The sequence below is a fragment of the Anarhichas minor genome, unplaced genomic scaffold (genome assembly GCF_050575085.1).
Source record: "Anarhichas minor isolate MPS153535 unplaced genomic scaffold, ASM5057508v1 ptg000014l, whole genome shotgun sequence".
NCBI lineage: Eukaryota > Metazoa > Chordata > Actinopteri > Perciformes > Anarhichadidae > Anarhichas > Anarhichas minor.
In genome coordinates, this window is record NW_027466460.1 from 262,611 (window position 1) to 281,336 (window position 18,726).

An 18,726-nucleotide genomic window follows, 5' to 3' on the forward strand; every position below is an offset into this window, starting at 1 on the left:
AGAGAGGAAATATGAATATATTTAAAATGTATATACTAGAGATAATAAAAAGTTCATTTGGGGATTTCTTTTGTTATTCTTTTCTAAATTCTATCTAATTGCGAATGTTTCAGAATTTTTGCGAATGTTTCAGAATTTTTCAGGAGTGTCCTGACCAAGATAGCAGCACCACATAGTTCATACAACATAAAGCTGAGAAAACAAGGACTGACTTATAATGATTTAGAATAAAAAATGACACTAATCATATACTATAATAAGTAATGAGGAGTATGCTACGAGTATTATCCAGTTAAATGTTCTGATCATTAAGATTGAGCAAATGAGTATGGTTGGTTATTGTTTTGAAAGATTATGCAATTGTTTTTGTTTTTTTTACTTTCAAGGGCACACAGTTTTGTATATCTTTTCAAAATGCATGTCTATGTATATACTGAAAGGACACATGTTCAATTGTTGTCTCTATAGGAGGACAAAAAATACAAGTGTCCATCTCAAACTTAAATTTCTGATTTAAAAGAGCACATGTCGAGACACTGACGGTGGAGGGGTAAGAATGACAATTAATGTACATAAAATTATATAAAGCATAACTCAGATTTTTACATTAAATTTGATTCCTAATAGAGAGAAATATAATCACATAGAGTCGCTGTAAAAAGCCTTTGTTTCTCAGGTGAAAGTTTCCTGGAATTCACTCCTTTTTCTAATATTTACTTTGACGCCACAGCGTGTGATTTGGTGCCCTTTGATTTGTTGACTGATACCATGTGTCCACAATAAAAATCAATGAATGCTCAAATGAATAATGTTGTGGAGGCCAAGGCAACACAGAGGCCAAGGCAACAGGCTGACACTGAAAGAAGAGAAGATATTTCTGCAGCAGGTTTTCTCTCAGCCTCTTTTTTCCTGCTCTTAACTCTCATCCTCTTCTTCGTCCTGCCGAGCCCCACAGTCACTGTGGGGCTGGAGCTGGAGTTTTTTTTAAATGTCCAGCGAAAAGATCTAAAACGGTGAAAAAGACTCAACTCAACATGGTCAGCAGCGTGTTGTCAGTATTATGAGACACAGATTTTAAACTTCAAAGCAAAACAAACAGTAAAAATATAAAAATAAAGACATCTCATAGGACAAAGAGACATGGAGACATGTGTCCTGCCATCTCGGATTTTAATGCATTACTGTTGCACTCCTAAATTCCACATTTGAGATTGACTTTGCAGTATACATTTTGAATAGTGGGACACTGTGTTACCTGAATCTGAATTTATATAGAGGGGAGGCCACATTAATGGCTGTGAGTGCAATGACATTCAATTTGTTTCAACACTGACATTACAATGTTTTAGTTTAGGAAACTAAATGATGTAAAAGCTGTAGAAACAACCCTTTGCAAAGTTAAACCTGAGAAACTGGTCTCAAACATCAGTGAGGCGAGTGCTGGAGACTATGGGTGCAGGCCTGTGGTGGAGGCTAGATCACTGTGATGTCCAACAGCTTCTGACAACCGGATTCGTTCGATGCAGCCCTGGATCAAACCGATCCCAGACCCTAAACAGCAGCTAAACCAAAGAGCAACATCGTCATGACTCAGCACGCAGCTACATGTTAAACCCCAGAAAGTATGGAGACCCACACCTGACATGACAACCTAAATATATGACAAAGACATTGCTAAAATACCAAAACATTTAAATTGTGTTTGTTATTTTTAGTGTTATTTCACAATGCTAAGGCTTTATTTTTTCTAGTATTTATTACTCATACAACTAACAATTTTAAGTTTGTCTACAACACTTGGGTGTGAACAAGTAGTGACTTTTCTTTTTAATGCAGGTCGTCTCCTTCGTTCACATTACAACTCATTTTCCATTTATACTTTGGAGTCACCATTACGTGTCTACTTCGGCCACCAGACTTCAGCGGATGTTCTCATGCTGCGAGACTAAATGAATTCTTCATGTTAGGCTAATAGTATTCGTGCGCTTTTCTTAAGTAGCGGAATGGAAATACAACTGCATTTTGTTGTGCAACCCTGTGTACAGTGACAAATTGAACTTTGTCTTCCAAGTGGTACAAATAAATGTGACATAAAGATGCAGAGGACAGATTGACTGGAAAAGATGGTAGTTTTATTGGTCAAAACAGGACATGGTGAACAATTCTGCATCTTGCGCCACCACAGTAGTCTTCTCGCTGACTTAGAAGACGTCCAGGAACTTCCTGATGTCCTTTCTGACCACGGTGGCCTTTTAGACTGAGGCCGCTGAAAAGAAAAATACATATAAATTACCACAATATGCTAAATTACTGAGGCCTGAATGACATGAGCACTAATAAAGCAGACGTCTAGTTTCTTCAGAAAACATTGCAATAAATCAGATTTTAGATGCCACGGTTAGTCTTAAATGAGGAAATTAAACTCAAAAACACGACAAGGCATCTGAAGCAAAAAACATACGGCTGGACAACAGTTCAGTGCTAATTATAGACCTCCAGTGGAACCATGTTGTGGTGATATGATCCATGTATTGTTTCACAAAACTGTGTGGGCCCACATTAACTAAGAAATATAAATACTGATGGTTATCTTTCATGTAACGAGTTTTGAAGTCCCGTAAAAGAGGCATCCTCCATAAACTATTCTATTTTAGAAATGACACTCAAGGCAGTATCTCAGTTGTGAATTACATTTTTTTTTAAATACCAGAAAAGAAAAGTAACTCATGACTAATCAAGAGTACAATTATTCTACCAACACATTTATTAACTTTTTTTGGTCGATTGTTGATCAATTGTTGCAGGTTCTAGCTTCTAAAATATACGGTTTTGAAGCTTTTCTTTATCATATATGACAAATATATTCAGTGATACTTTTGTATTGTTGGTCAGATTCAAAGTGTATTTTACAGATCTGTTTTTTGCTCTTTTTTTTTTTTTTTTTTTTACCATTTTCTGCTATTTAATATGATTAATCCTGAAAACAATCAGATTACTGAGTGAAAAAAGTATCAGTAAATTACCATATTGCAGAATCTAACAGAGGAAAGAGCAACTACAGAACAGAAACATGTGGCTGCATCGCCACCAACACATCAGAGTGTAAGGAACATGCAAAGATAAAGAAAATGGGCTTTGGCAGCAGTGTCTGACCTCAACGAGTGCAGATGTAAAGTTTACTTAGACGATTCCACTGTTCCCTTCTCAGACACGTAGATACCGTCCAAGAACTTCCTGATATCCTTATTTTTGACTGTGGTGGCCTGTTGGATCAGCGCAGCTGGAACAGAGAGAAGTTGGGATGATGAGCAACACAACAATGACGGAGGAGGAAAGGAGAGACTGAAGATCAGACTGAGGAGCACTGGAGAATCAGGAAGTACTAACATCATGACAGTCGTGATGTTGTGGCTCAGTATTTCACATTTGTAATGACGTAATGGTAGTTAAATCCACATCACATGAAAAGTGATTCTATAGATAACCAATATCAAAAATGTATGATCTGGTGTCAGGGGGTAACAGTGCTGGAGAAGGTAATTATAAGGAAATACGAATAAAAACTAAACTGAGGTACAGTGATGGTAGAATTTCTACAATATGTTCCAATGTAGACAATAAAAAGGTGCCGACATTCTTGAGGTTATAGATCACTGAAGTCAGTGGGTTGGTGAGATATATCTGAGGCACTGTTAGATCCGTGTTTAAAGCATTATTACACCAAGCTTTAAGGCAGCATCGATGAATCAAAATGATTATAAAAGGGAGCCTGCTGAGGAAATAATGACATACAATCCAACATTGAAGTTGAGGAGAGTTTTAACAACCGGAAAGCAGAATGTATGGGTCTGAACATGGGTGAGGATGTTAGCAGTGGTAATGTTATGAATCGTTCCCCTCTGATGTGGAGAAAAGCTGCTGCGCCATATAGAACAGCGGTGGAGAAAAAGGCGACAGCATACCCGAGTTTGACACCAGCTCAATGTCGTTACCCTCCAGCACCAGCTCGTCCTTCTGGACAGTTGAGACGGCACAATTCACACCTGAGGAAGAGATATAAAAAAAATCATTTTTCCATTCACAATGGGATCAAATTACAGTCACAAATTAGCACATTTTAAAAACTTGGGATTCTTGGACCCCCCCAACTACAATATTCCCAAAACTTGCAGACTCACCATTCCTCATTCTAACACGGCGGATGTACTTCTCTCCCAGGAAGTTCCTGATCTCCACCATAGCTCCACCCTCCTGCATGACCACGTTGATTGGGAAATGGGCGTACACAGAGCGCATTTTGTACCGGAAACCCTGCAGTGAGACAGAAGCGACAGAGGCATTGAGCCGAGGCGTAGAGGCAAACTAAATATATTGTTCTCACACCATAGAGACTGGGCACAGATCTTATAATAGCAGTTTGGCACCGGTACAATTAGCCTTTGTCAATAACTCAAAACAGCATCAGTCAAATTCAACTGTAGTCTCACCAAAGTGACTCCCTTGATCATGTTCTGGACGTGGCTGCAGATGGTGCGGACGGTGGCCAGCTCCTTTCGGTTTCCCCACCATTTATCCACACGAAGCTGAGGAAGACAGCACGGCGACTCGTGACTTTCAGTGCCGGAAAACAAGCAACTCCAAGACATCACTGACATCTCTGGGATATTGCTCTGGCCATTTTAACGAGTTACTGGCAATTTTAAGATATATTTAAGATAATATTCATTGAAAAAACAACAACTGACAGATGATCCAAAAAAACAGAGCAGATCTTCTGCCCTTCTGAATTATTTAAGTGCATCAGTACAAGGTTATTGGTATCCAACTTACTTGTGATGATACAAGCAACAATTTATCATTCTACAAATGGGTTTTCGTGGTAACCATTCAATCAATTTGCCCAGTGGTATTTGAGCCTGCCTACACATTGCTGTTACAGTATGGCACTGAAGTGTTAGCCACAGTACGCTTTATAATGGAACCGTGTTCCTCCGTACCTTCTTCTGTTTCTTGCCCAGCAGACTGAGCTCCAGGTTGATGTGGTTGAACTCCCTGACGAGTTTGCCACGGGGCCCCTTGACCGTCACCGTCCGCCCCTTCAACCTCACCTCGACTGCAAGAGACACACACGGAAAAGGTGTAAGAAGCCACACTTTACACAAGTTAGAGGTTAAATACAGGTACCTCAAAGAGCATGCATCAATCACCGGTTTCTTACCATTGTCGGGGAGTTCGACAGTCTGACTGCTGAGAATGGTCTTCATTCTGTAAGAGAGACACACTGAGTGTTTAACGCTCTGAAGCTTGTTTGCATCCCTTATGATACACGACAGCTTTACTTTCATTAGCTTTACTTAGCATTCAATGTTGACCTGCCATGTTGTACATCCCACAACTACAGGACAATGTTTGGTTTCACGTGACAGTGCAGCCACTGTAAATCTGGACACAGTTATGAAAAGTGTCTAGCATGAGCAGCTGAGCACAGCCACACTGTTACATCAACTAGCACTTGTGCTAATGCTAACGGAATGCTACATTGGGCACTGACACCGGTTGTCACACATGTGTATCGCTGAGCAGGAATCATTTTGCTACACAGTAATGTGCGTAATTAGCAGCTGACGCCACAATAATACGTGAATGTATTTTATATATAATGTTATTGAACGTGCAGCGGCCCTGAGCACGGATACCCGGCGCTACGCCAGGCCTCAGACAGACAGCGTAACGTTAACCGATGGAAAAACAACCAAGATATTTCTTAACAAACCTAAAGTAAAGGAAAAATACAGCTTATGTAGTGAACCATAATAATGTCCGCATCTGGTGGTATAAACTTAAGCCAAAAACAGGCTTAATTGACACAGATGGACTTAGATGAAACTCAAGGAATAGTTTTTCAGCTATCCTCACCTCGTCGGTAGCAAAGGAAAGGGGGAAGGAAGGACGTCACGACGCAATTGTAGAGCACGTACGTGCCGTGACCAGGCATTATCAAACAATCGAGGAACGTCATGATTATTTGCATGGTGTATGTTGGTTATATAGTTATAACAGAAATGTACAGTGAAGAAAATCCTGTAGCTGTAAAACTGGGAACAAATACCAACCGACATACAGAAGTTGTTTTAATGTCAATATGTCAACGACATTTCCTCCTAGTTAGCTCTGCCGCATTCATATCCATTTATAAAGACCGAATCACGTCTAGTCGGATGGTAGTCACTTCAGCTCTCTTTCTTTGTTGCACAAAAGAGGTTTTCAACCTCAATAGGACTAACCTTGTTAAACACAGTTTGAAATATTTTTTTTCATAAATTAAACTTGGTTAATGCATTTAACCAGTGTTGGAACCGACCCGTGAACGCACTACATCGGAGAAAAGCAGGATTGTGTATCTTCCCACTCTGTGTACACCACATGAACGCAGCACCAGACCAAAGCAGCCGATCGTCGAGGTTTGTTGCCAATGACAGTCGCCTGCTAGCTAAAGTCATGGCGCTGCTAAAACGAAGTTGCTGTGTTGCTGGCCGTTTTTCCGCAAATCATCTATGGCTGAGTCCCAGATGCATCCCACATGTGAGTATTTTCACTGCTCGAGTATTCTCCAACGAACAAACACCGACGGTCTGGGTAATCTGTCAACGGAGACCGTCAGCTGTGAGCCTGGCCATGGGCCTCGGATGTTTTGTAACTAAGCCGGAGTGACAATAAGGCAGTTTATAACTCCCCCAATAAGTAGCATATTATACGGACTCGTAAACATCCCGACAGCATAAGATTATATGAAGTATCTCTGTGAAGTAGTGAGCCCTGAACCTCACCCTCAGTCCTTCCTCTGCAGGTTTACACCAGCAGTCTGACGACTGTGGCGAAATCCTCCCCAGACCGGACTGAGAGAAAGAAGGAGCTGCTGAGTGACGACGGGCCCGATCTACAAGACTTCATTTCAGGGGAATTATCTGAGAAAAGCAAGTGGGCAGAGTACAGAGGCAACCTGAAGAGAGGGAAGGGAGAGAGGTGAGACAGCAGAGAGATTGTGGTAAACATGGGGGACAACATGGGAATTCTTAGTTCTCTATTCAATAGAGAACTAACAATTCTCACAGTCTATTGTATCTGTGAGTGTAGAGTGTTATCAGAAGGGTTCAAAGACCATCTACAAGACTGTGCAGAAATGAATCAAGCATCAGTTTTCCCACTAGGCTACACATGCATCTATTGTGAAACCCTGCTGGGCCCTCTGCTTTTACATGGAATTCCTTCTGGGCTTCACTGAATCACTTGAATCTGAATCAGTTCTAGTTTACCAGGAAGTGCTTGTGTTGTCATTGGTAACCGTTAGACCACATGAAAGTTGTCAGTGTAAGAGACAAGTATTAGTAAACACAAACAGTATAGGAGACTGTGACTGACACAGCAAACAGTGTGGAATATATGTATTTATACTACGTAATGATATATGCATGTATGTATATTGTGTGTCGATCTGCACACTAGGTATTGTTTGTCTTGCATTATTCATACCAGGTTTATAGTTAAAGTATATTTTCAAGCATTACTGTTGTGAATTTAAAAAAGGGTTTTTATTATTATTATTTAAATGGCATATTAACTGAAGTCCATTTAAAAAAAAAAAAAAAAATCTGAGCCGACATGTCTTCGTTATTATTGTTTAAATAAACACAACTATTATGTACATACGAGTAGATTGAAATAGGTGTGTACATAAAAAAACAGTAATGAACAACCTACATTATTCACTAGGACTGCTTTAAGGTTTATGAATATACAAGATTTCTGATTCATAAAAAAATATATTGATTTGCCTTTCAGGTAACATTCCCATCTGGTTATTTTATTTATAAAAGTGTTTTTCAAAGTTAAATTTTCACAGAATGTCCTGTATCCCAGTGTGTGTGGTGAAGATGATTTGATCCACGGCTTCTCAGAGACCAGAGCTCTCTTGCACATTCAGTGAGCTGATGTTTCTTTGTGACAGGCTGCGGCTTCCTCCATGGCTGAAGACGGAGATCCCCATCGGGAAAAACTTCAACCGGCTGAAGAACTCGCTGAGAGACCTCAACCTGCACACAGTAAGTTTTGTAGACTGTCGACAAGTTAAAGGAACAGTCCGCGTAAGTGAGCGGAGAAACTGGGCGAGGCATTGACACGACATGTACGCGTTGATGGATGGGTCACAACATATCCTTACAATGTTATTTCATTTTTTTATATTTTTAACAAATGTTATTCATACTCTTAGAGCATGACCATCAGATTACATTTTTTTGGATCATTTTTAATATTTATTATTAATATTTGACACGTTCTGTCAAGTATTCGTAGACAGTTTATACAGCCTTTTTGTTCAAAGAACAGAAAATAATTTCAACATTTAGACCGTGTTCATCAATACAGAGAATGGTGGTTTGCTTATGGAGAATTTTGATTGATGGCTGTGATATTAATGCCTGATATCAGACGGAATTGTGAACTCGTTACACTCTGTTTCCACTCAAACTCAGTGGAGTGGGCGGATCCAAAGGTCTGGACCCAGCCAAGTATTTAGCTAGAAGGAAAATAAAGTCAGTCACTCTGATATCTTGAGACCCATTCGCAAAAGAAACGCTTGCTTCGGCTGTATTCTTCAAATATATCACGGGCTGTAGTGATATAGTGAGTTTCACCATGGAGACTAATATATCTGATCAAGTCCGGTAACCCGGTGTCACTTCTTGTGCATTTGAGGATTGTGTGTGTGTGTTTTTTTTTCTCAGGTGTGTGAGGAGGCCAGGTGTCCTAACATCGGGGAATGCTGGGGAGGAGGAGAATACGCCACAGCCACAGCCACCATCATGGTTAGTCTCCCGGCACACTGGCTTTGTGGTGCAACTGAATTTTACTGACAGTTATAGAAAAGTGTCACCACACCTTTTTCACCAAAAAAAACCAAGCACACTTTATTGACAATAAAAGCTGATCTCTGTAGATCTTGTAAATGTGTACGTGTCTCCACAGGCTAAGCTAAGCTGCTTTATTCAAAAGATTGATGTAAAATCCATAATCCACACATTTAATAAACCAATGCTTGGTATATATATCTTAAGAAAACATCTTATGATATCTGTGTGGATTATCTGCTCCTGTCATACGACATGCATATCACAGATTTTTGGCCCTCTCTGTATGTAGCTGATGGGGGACACGTGTACCCGGGGGTGCAGGTTCTGCTCCATAAAGACGGCTCGTCGGCCTCCACCTCTGGACCCAGACGAGCCCTACAATACAGCCAAGGCCATCGCGGCCTGGGGGCTGGACTATGTGGTTCTCACCTCAGTGGACAGAGATGGTAACGGCTCCCTAATGCAATGCACCTACCTACTGGAGCAACGTTACATCGCTGCTCGCAGGGAAATTTCAAGTTTCACAAGGGGAAACCCTCTCTTTTAAAAAAAACTTTAACAACGCACATACACACACACACGTAAGCTTCAGTATAAGTCCAGCCACATTTAACACGTTGCACATATCTTTCCAAACATACCGTGCTTTGTTCCCCAAATGTTTTTGGCTACTATTATCTTCATCAGGGAGGGATCTGAGTTAGTTTGTGGTTGCTTTAAATCTGGTCAGTCAGTTCATCATGCAACTTATAAATCAGCAAAAATACAAGGTTTTCAAAACAGTATTCGTCATATTTTCCACAACAGTTTTTACAGAATACACGTTTCCTCCTACAATTCAAAATAACCAACTAACTTTTCAAAATATTAGCTAACAGTGATGCCCTGTAGTCACATTTATATTTTACTTTTGCAGATATTGCTGATGGAGGGGCAGATCACTTTGCTAAGACCGTCTCCAACCTGAAGGAAAGGTATAAACTCCCGTCACGTTTGGATTCATCGGGTGTTTGTATCTTAATAGCGGTGCAAAATGAATAAATAAGCATTTTTGTCATATCAGGGACTCTCACATCCTGGTTGAGTGTCTGACCCCTGACTTTCGCGGTGACTTGGCAGCAGTAGAGAAGATCGCCCTGTCTGGGCTGGATGTGTATGCCCACAACGTGGAGACGGTGCGAGAGCTGCAACGGTACTGCCTCAGCATATTGCCTCTGTATTCATACCAACCTTTTATATACGGGCTGTCATTAATTCTTTCTTTTTTTATAATGCTCAAAGTTAGAAGTTGAGCATCTAATCTCTGTTTCAACATTGATCAATGCCTGAATGCCTTGGATCTATCAGCTTTCACTAACCTCTGATCACCCAACAAGCCAAAGCATAGCAGGGTTTTTGAATCGTCTTGCAGAGGTATAATAAATAAATATCATTCATATTGCCCTTTGCACAACAGGGAGAATGTGTTTACAATGATATGCAAGAGCACTTAACAATGTGTCATATTGGGCTGTAAGATTTAAATTCACCAATCACACGTTCTAAATAGTAAATGATTTAGTTTATTATTTAAATATATAAATAATGATTTAAATCATGATAAAAAATAACAATTTTAATCAACATTTAAATAATGTTTTTAAGTAGTTGTTTGAATAAATTATTAACATACACACACTTTCCAGCTTGTATTTGATATTTAAAATAAAAACGCTGTTACTGTACCCAATTACAGCTCTGCCACAAGAGGGAACAGGAGGACAGTAATACACACACTGACCAGCAGGGGGCACAACAGATCCATTCTATGTTGGGATAAATAGTGTAGAAGTGTAAAAACAAGGAAGAAGCACTGTGGAAGTTTAATTGTTTATGGTAATCTGGCTGTATATTTCCCCTTTTTATTATTTTAATTTCTCATGATGTCCATCTGTCGGTAGGTTTGTCCGTGACCCCAGAGCCAACATTGACCAGTCTCTGAGTGTCCTGAGGCACGCTAAAAAGGTCAACCCCACCGGGCTCACCAAGACCTCCATCATGCTGGGACTGGGCGAGACGGATCAACAGATACTCAACACCTTGACCGGTGTGTACACACAGATACAATCCTAACGCAAAGCACGACACATTCCTAAACCACACTGTTCTGGTGATGTTGCAGAGTTGCGAGAGGCAGGAGTGGACTGCCTAACACTGGGCCAGTACATGCAACCCACTAAACGCCACCTGAAAGTAAGCACATCACACATTGCCCATTTACTAAGGCAAACAGCACTGCCGGATAAATGTGCTCACGTGGTTAAGGTGAAGCACGCTGTGACGATGTGTGTTTGGGTGTAGGTGGAGGAATACGTCACTCCGGAGAGGTTCGCCCACTGGGAGAACGTTGGGAATGATCTGGGCTTCAGCTACACAGCCAGCGGGCCACTGGTGCGATCCTCCTACAAAGCAGGTGAGAAACATGCTCCGTGTTGGGACGGTTCACGGATGGACTTTCAGAATGTTGAAATCGTTCTCCTAATTTACCCTTTAAATTCTTATTCAAAGATCAAGGCTTTAGTTTGCTCTTCTCAAGCAAATGACATGTGGTCAGAGAGAATATACATTTTTCTAATGTGTCTTCTCTCCTAACAGGCGAGTTCTTCCTGAAGAATCTACTGAAGAAGAGAAAAGCAGAAGTCCCCATAGCCGAATGAAAAGCACAGAAGAAGCAGCAGCTTCTAGAGGCTTTCTCCCTTTAGTGTCGACCCGACTACAACTATACGCATCTACATGGCCAGCTGTACTCCTGCCGGACCATAATGCATCACTGTACGCTGCAGCACAGGAAACACTTAACTTTATAGGAGTAGTAACAAAAAACAAACAAAACCAAAAACAAGGCCGATGATATTTAGGAGACCTCATGTAAGTACAGGGACCATTCTGTTCCTTTTCAACACACTTGTTCTGCTTATTTAACCTTCACCAACTCTGAATAATAACATTTGAGAGAGAGAGAGGAGATCAAAGAGAGCAAGCAGCGGTTAAAGGCCTGCAGATTTGTAGAAACTGGATGAGCAGAAACCTGGTGTTAGCAGAGGCAGTGATTTGCAATCTCTGCACCACAGGGGCCCCTAAATCACACCAACCATGAACTCCCTCCCCTCAGGGGCCCTGGACTTCAGGTAGAGCTACTGATCTTTGACCCCTGGCTCCATTTATCAACTCTTTGATGTCTGCTGGTTCACAACTGATTTAATGAAGCGTTAAAGAGGGTGTGTTCTTCTTTTTTGGGTTCCATTATTCAAGACTTGAAGAGAAAGTACAATTCAAGCCTTAAATTGTCCTTTTGTCGGGTACAGAAGTATGAGGAGGAGGAGGTGCCTTTGATATCTGTATCTGATAAAGAGACAGTTTAGGCTCAAACAAATTTTTTTAACGGAAAAAACTATTTTGACTTTTCACCTGGACAAGAAAGATGTGCGTTTACTTTCTGCACCGATTGTTGGGACAGAAGAAATCTTTGAAATGTACATTTGTATTTAAAGAATTAAAATTCATCAGTGCACATTTCCTGGTTTTCTTTTTTTGTGTCCCTTTCATTTTTCTTCTTTCCATCGAGTCGGAACAATCAACAGGCACAAATGAAGGACAGGCGCCACACTTTATTGCATCCTTTTGAAGTAAAGAGTCACTGATACAGAGGACAAACACTGATTGACATACAGTTATGATTTATAAAAATATTTTTTTTAAACGGTGTAAAATGTATTTTGCAATTAAGCAACCATACTTGATTATATAGTAAATACTGTAAGAAAGTAGACTCATCTAATAGTGTTTAGTTGAAATAGTGCATGTATGACTGCATCTGACATATGTTGGTTGATAAATGCTATTTGATTTCTTCCAATGACTTGATCACAGTCACACAGTTCTGAAGGCTCAGCTTTTTCCTCTCAGACCTACTGCAGGGCAGCAGTTACTCCCGCTGCTCTGGCCCTTTTGATCCTTAGGCATGTAGCAACAACAGAGTGGGGTTGGACCTGAATGAAAGGTTTCACTAGCAATTAAAAAAGTTGAGAGAGGAATGTGTTGCATGTTGTTCGTGTGTGTGTGGGTGAGTTTTAGACTTTGGCTTTCTTGGTGGGAGGTTCACTGACGGCTATGCGAGAACCAACGGCTGCCGGGGTGTAGGGGATTCGCGTCGCCGTCACCTTCTTACCGATGGTCTCGATCTGCGGACAGAAAAGGCAGCGGCTTTCATTTTCATTCTGTGCGCGACGCGTCGCGGTGAACGCGCGGCGCAGCGTGTTTTCTCGTCCGCTCACCTGGAAGCCGATGTTCTGGAGGTGAGAGTGGAGGTGGTCCAGCACTCTGCGGCCGTCGAATATGAAGGCCGGCTTCAGCATCTTCTTGTAGATCTTCTCGTAGTCCAGCTCCTGTGGTGGAATTAGACGGGGTATGACGACTCAAAGGTCTATTTTTTTATTTATTTATTTATTAGGTGGGAGGAAAAAAACAATATGTGATTGTGACCTTAAACATGTCCCACTCGGTGCAGATGACCAATGCGTGTGCAGTCTGGCAGGCCTCGTAAGGGTCGGAGGTCACGGTCACCAGCTCCGACACTAGGAAGAAAAAACAAGTGTGTCACCTCGGCTACAGCGCAGCATCCGTAAGAAAGGACGGAATGGTTTTATCTTTAAAAACAAACATTCAGCAGAGTTTGTGTTGTCCTGTTTTACATCTTCTGCTTAAAATGAGGTACCAATGAATAAGCAAAGAATAAAATGCCCAATATCAATTACTTCTAAGACTTTTTCCAATTTCTACACAATGTTAGAAAATAGTGAAACAGTCAAAACCCAAAGATATAAAAATGTTCTGTCAGACGGTGAAGAAAACCAGATTTGACATAACACATACATAACTACATGCAACACCACCAAGAATCTTCTGGTAACCTGTTATAGTTTTAGCATTGTGTACATTTTGGATTTGCTTTCCTACTTCTTACTGCAACTACTCCACAACAATTGCCCATGAGATTAAAAAATAATTTACCATTTCAGGGGCTGGAACCAGTGACGTTATGGCATTTCCCTAAAAATTACTTTAAATAATAATTATCAAAGTATTTGACCAGAGTTTTTTGGTGGGTGGTACTGGAAGCTCTCACGGTTGGTCACCCTCCCCCCCCCTCTCTCTCTCTCTCTCTGATGCATCTTATGTAATAAAGGCAGATAAACACACACCTCTTCCTGGGTTGTCCTCTGAGATGTTGGGCTGGGAGAGGTCATGAATGATTTGTTCCTTGAGGACTTTGGGGTCATAGATGAACAGCTTGGCTCCCTCGTCCATCAGATACTTGGAGATGTAGATACTGGACGACTCCCTGGAGTTGCAAGACACACACACACACACATACACATACACTGTGTCAACTCCGATGAGGGCCACAGTTCACCACATTATCTTCGCAGGTCGATCATGTCGAGTAAAGTCTGATCACTTTCCAGGGTTAATGAATAATGCAACAAAGCTATCAGAAAAGAAAAACAAGAACTGGGTGGCGACAAATGTCTACAAGGGTGTGAGAAAGAGAAAGAAAAAACAAACAAACGCCATGGAATGAGACTAACCTTGTGTCGCCTGTGTCCTTTTTGAAGGAAAAGCCCAGCAGAGCGATCTTCTTCCCGGTGACGGTGTTGAAGAGGCAGTCGATGATCCTGCAGGCGAACCGCCGCCTTTGGTACTCATTCATGTCGATCACCTGAGAACATCGTGAACAGATCAGAGAATACGGTGAATTCAGCGAGGAGAGGCCTTCAGAGAAAACAACAAAAAAACCTAGATGTAGTTCTCACCTGCTGCCAGTAGGAGGCTACTTCAGGCAGGTTGAGGGCTTCGCACAGGTAAACCAAATTCAGCACGTCCTTCTGGAAACAGCTCCCACCAAAACCTGAGCGGGGTGTTAAGAGAAGGCGACACTTAATCCGTGTTTAGATTTACTAAACTTTACGCGGTGGCTCAGGTCTGACATCTTGTCGACGCGTTCCTTACCTATGCTGGCTTTGAGAAACTTGCTCCCTATCCTCTGGTCCATGCCGATGGCCTTGGCCACCTCCTCCACGTCGGCCCCGGTGGCCTCACAGAGGGCGCTGATGCTATTGATGCTGCTGATCCGCTGTGCCAGGAATGCATTGGCTGCCTACATGAGCAAAAAAATTATAATTTCATTTAGTCGAGAGAAAATGAATCGGCAGCTATTCCTATTAACCGATTGTTTCAGCCAGTCTTCAGTCAAACATTCGCTGGTTCAAGCTTCTCACATGTGAGTTTGATACGTCTTCTTTGTCATATAAGATAGCAAATAAATATCTTTGGGTTACGGACTATAGCCAGACAGGTTTTGAGGCCAATATGGTTAATATTTAATAAAAGTCAAATTTGTTTTAACACGGATGCCTTAAGATTTCTTTTGCAGCCAAGTGGGACATTTTACAGTGTATTATACGACTTGTCAGTGCTTTCTTGCTGACAATTCATCAGTATAGTTCTCTTATGGTATGTCAACACAAAAAATGTAAATATGTGATCTTGGGGTCTGAGAAATTATAATAGGCATTTTTCACTATTTTCTGACCTAATTAATTGAGACAATAACCAGTTAATTAAATAAAAAAAGAAACAATGAAAATAACTGCGTCACCGCCCTACACTCACCAGTTTGGACAGCTCGGATGACCACGTGTTGGTGGTGATGATGCGAGCTTTCGGGACCCAGTGCTCATAGACGGCACACAGAGCTCGGATTGCCCTTTGACCTTCGGCCGTTTCGTCTCCGCCAATCAGGACGCGGTCCGGCTCCTTCAGATCCTGCACTGCTGTTCCCTCTGCAAGGAACTCTGGGTTGGACAGCACCTACAGCAGCAGCGGCACAACAACTTCAGAAACTCGCAGCACAACCGATGTAAAGAGTTTCGTTCTCATGCAACAATACACACTTGTAGGTTCAGGCTGGGCTTGGTGTTGGCATCGAATATCCGTCTAATGCTCTCGGCAGCTCGGACCGGGACTGTGCTCTTCTCCGTGACAATCTTGTAACCATCAGACACCTCCACAATCCGCCGGGCGCACGCCTCAATGAACTTCAGGTCCGCCGCACGACCCTTCCCCATCCCATAGGTCTTGGTTGGGGTGTTGACCTGCCCAATGAATTCACGCATGAGTCATAAATGTCAGATTTATTCCTGCAGCTGGTCAAACTGTGTGTGTGTGTGTGTGTGTGTGTATGTGTGTGGGGGGTGGGGTGGGGCACTGGAGGACTCACAGAGATGAAGACGAGGTCCGCGTCCTTGATGGCTGAGTCTATGTCCGTAGAGAAAAACAAATTTCTCCCCCTGCATGATTCAACCACATCTTTCAGACCCGGCTGGAGTGGGAGGAAGTGGGAAAATGAGTGGGGGAGGGTGTGTCAGTGAATGGCAGAAACAGTTACAAATGGAATACGAGCTCTCAAGGGCTGCTTATTAACGCCAGTCATGATGATGTAATAACTTTTGGTCGGGGCTGACGTAGGGAAGTTGCGACACCGGGCAGTCTGGAACTAATTTATGTTTCTTTGCACCCACGCAATACTTTACAAAAAGACTTGGCTGGAACAGTTGCCCAGCTGCATCTACTTTATCAACACCGATTAACCTCAAAAAGGGAGGCAATACTGTAGGGGAAAGGGCACTAATAAGATACGACCTTGTTAAAAGATTGTTAATCCTGTTATAATACACTCAGCTCATTGATATGATACCTCATAAATGGGCAGAGTGTCCGAGTTCCAGGCTTTGATGCGAGACTCATTGACATCGACCACGGTCACCGTGATCTCCGGACACATGTGGGCGATCACGCTGCACGTCGGGCCTCCTACATACCCAGCACCAATGCAACAGATCCTCTTTATTTGAAACATCTGCAAATGTAGAGAGAGAAGAGGATACAGAAAGGATGCAGAGAGGATACAGAAAGGAGAGAGTCGATCAACTTCTAAAGACACAGCTCCTAAATAACATTGGGAATGTACCTTTACCGTGTACTTTTACTTCCCGATATATACAGTACATATACATATATATATACACACACACACATATCACACACTCATATACTGTATATATATATAAAACTGGCAGATTCATTGATAATGCATTGACATTCATCAGTCACATTTCAATGTGTTAAAAGTGTAAAAGTGTAACAAATGTAACCTCCACAGACTGATATACTACCCAGAGAAACGTTAAGCTCGGTTTCTGTCCAACACTTGTTGGTTTTCTAAACCCTCCTGACCATCAGGGCTTCACATGTAAAGCTATGGCTCCAACTCATCAGGGCTACAGTACCGGTCGACCCGCCGCAGCCTGGTAGAACATAGAGAGCCTTTCATCGGCTCAGCCACGTCTGACAGAGATGAACACTGACCTTTTATCACAGAGACCCTGTAGTGAGGGTAGTTCACGTTAGCTTTGCTGCAGAGCGAGTGTCAGTGTAACATTACGCACAAACAGGACCATAACTACGCTACTTCCTCTCTTCTTTGCTAACGCTGTGTGAGCGAACTAAAAACAAGAAACAAATGAATGGACGTCAATGTTGAGCCAGCCAACTAGCAAGTAGCCGTTAGCTAGCTTACGTTACATTACCTCTGCCAACTCGACAGTCAGTCAACTTCAGGAATGCGCAGATTACGGTCACGGTCAGCTCCTCTATTAAATGTGTTGAAACAAGCCGTCGGTTCCGGTTCAAGAACGATAAATGTCTTTAACTAACTCTTAAACCTACTCAACAAACTCATACCATCAAGGTTGCTCTCACAACTTTTCCTGCACTACCTCTCGCTAAACTGAGATACTAATGTATGGTGAACGTTACCTCCTCACTTCAGGAGTCTAAGCACCGCACAAGATGCTTCCGGTGTGGTATTTCAGAGTAAAAGCATGTTCTGACTCCATTCATAAAAAATAATGGAAACACTTGTCCGTATATCGCTGAACATTTAAACAATGTTGGAGGAGGTTTACTTTAGTATAAGTACTAATACCACAACAACAATACAATTAAATACAAATAAAGCATTGAAAATATTACTTAACCCTCCTGTTATGTTGCGGGTCAAATTGACCCGTTTCGAAATTTGAAAATCTGGAAAAAATATACTTTTTCTGTATGAAACTTAACATAGAGGAGGATGTGTCTGAAGATGAAGACCATCTTGAGGTCAATTCAGATTATAATGGTACTGATTATGAACCATCAGATGAGGAAACTGATACCTGTTCCTCCAAGCGAGACATTCGTGTCAAAAAATTGTGAAATATAGTGGTCATCCTCACCCAATACACGTCAGCCAAGACTGTCTGCCGAAAATATTATAAAGACAGTGCCAAAATGTATTTGTAGAAAGCACACCGTGACGACATGTCACTCGTGTGCTGTGTAGACAGACAGAGACACACACACACACACACCTCGTTCATTGTGCTCAGATCGTTATTTTTTGTAAATGTCTGTTTCTTAACACTATAAATAAACATAAATAAAGTTTACTTTCAATACAAATCCTTATGACTCATTTGGCTTGATTTTGAGTGAGCGGGTCAATATGACCCTGAACAGCAGAGGCGTCTCATCTTAACTACATCACCCCATGAAAAAAAAGAAAGTTTCAAAATGTAAAAGAAATTGTACATGTATTTTTCATGAAAACGAGTGAGTTATCCTAATTGAACTATGATCTATGGAGGGGTGAATAACGCCATTCCACTAAATACTT

At 41.6% G+C, this 18,726-nt stretch overlaps 3 protein-coding genes across 3 annotated transcripts; 1 reads left to right on the top strand and 2 right to left on the bottom strand.

Moving 5' to 3' along the window:
* Positions 1-2,110: 2,110 nt before the first annotated feature.
* Positions 2,111-5,940, bottom strand: rpl9 (ribosomal protein L9). The gene is made up of 8 exons (XM_076090994.1): positions 5,917-5,940; positions 5,219-5,265; positions 4,998-5,113; positions 4,488-4,583; positions 4,179-4,311; positions 3,963-4,043; positions 3,154-3,280; positions 2,111-2,266 (listed from the first exon to the last, which is right to left on the bottom strand). Exons 2-7 carry the CDS (start codon positions 5,262-5,264, stop codon positions 3,177-3,179), a joined length of 576 nt encoding a protein of 191 aa, XP_075947109.1. The 5' UTR covers position 5,265; positions 5,917-5,940; the 3' UTR covers positions 2,111-2,266; positions 3,154-3,176.
* Positions 5,941-6,424: 484 nt separating this feature from the next.
* Positions 6,425-12,459, top strand: lias (lipoic acid synthetase). Its single transcript, XM_076090993.1, has 11 exons — positions 6,425-6,582; positions 6,848-7,023; positions 8,006-8,099; positions 8,784-8,864; positions 9,199-9,355; positions 9,826-9,883; positions 9,973-10,101; positions 10,850-10,995; positions 11,071-11,141; positions 11,250-11,361; positions 11,544-12,459. Exons 1-11 carry the CDS (start codon positions 6,499-6,501, stop codon positions 11,603-11,605), a joined length of 1,170 nt encoding a protein of 389 aa, XP_075947108.1. The 5' UTR covers positions 6,425-6,498; the 3' UTR covers positions 11,606-12,459.
* An 82-nt stretch (positions 12,460-12,541) lies between these two features.
* ugdh (UDP-glucose 6-dehydrogenase) lies at positions 12,542-17,819 on the bottom strand. Its single transcript, XM_076090992.1, has 12 exons — positions 17,597-17,819; positions 16,705-16,866; positions 16,228-16,329; positions 15,902-16,102; positions 15,621-15,818; positions 14,958-15,105; positions 14,762-14,856; positions 14,537-14,667; positions 14,150-14,289; positions 13,431-13,522; positions 13,223-13,333; positions 12,542-13,129 (listed from the first exon to the last, which is right to left on the bottom strand). The coding sequence occupies exons 2-12, from the start codon at positions 16,864-16,866 to the stop codon at positions 13,019-13,021; spliced, it is 1,491 nt and encodes a 496-aa protein (XP_075947107.1). The 5' UTR covers positions 17,597-17,819; the 3' UTR covers positions 12,542-13,018.
* Between the last annotated feature and the right edge of the window lie 907 nt (positions 17,820-18,726).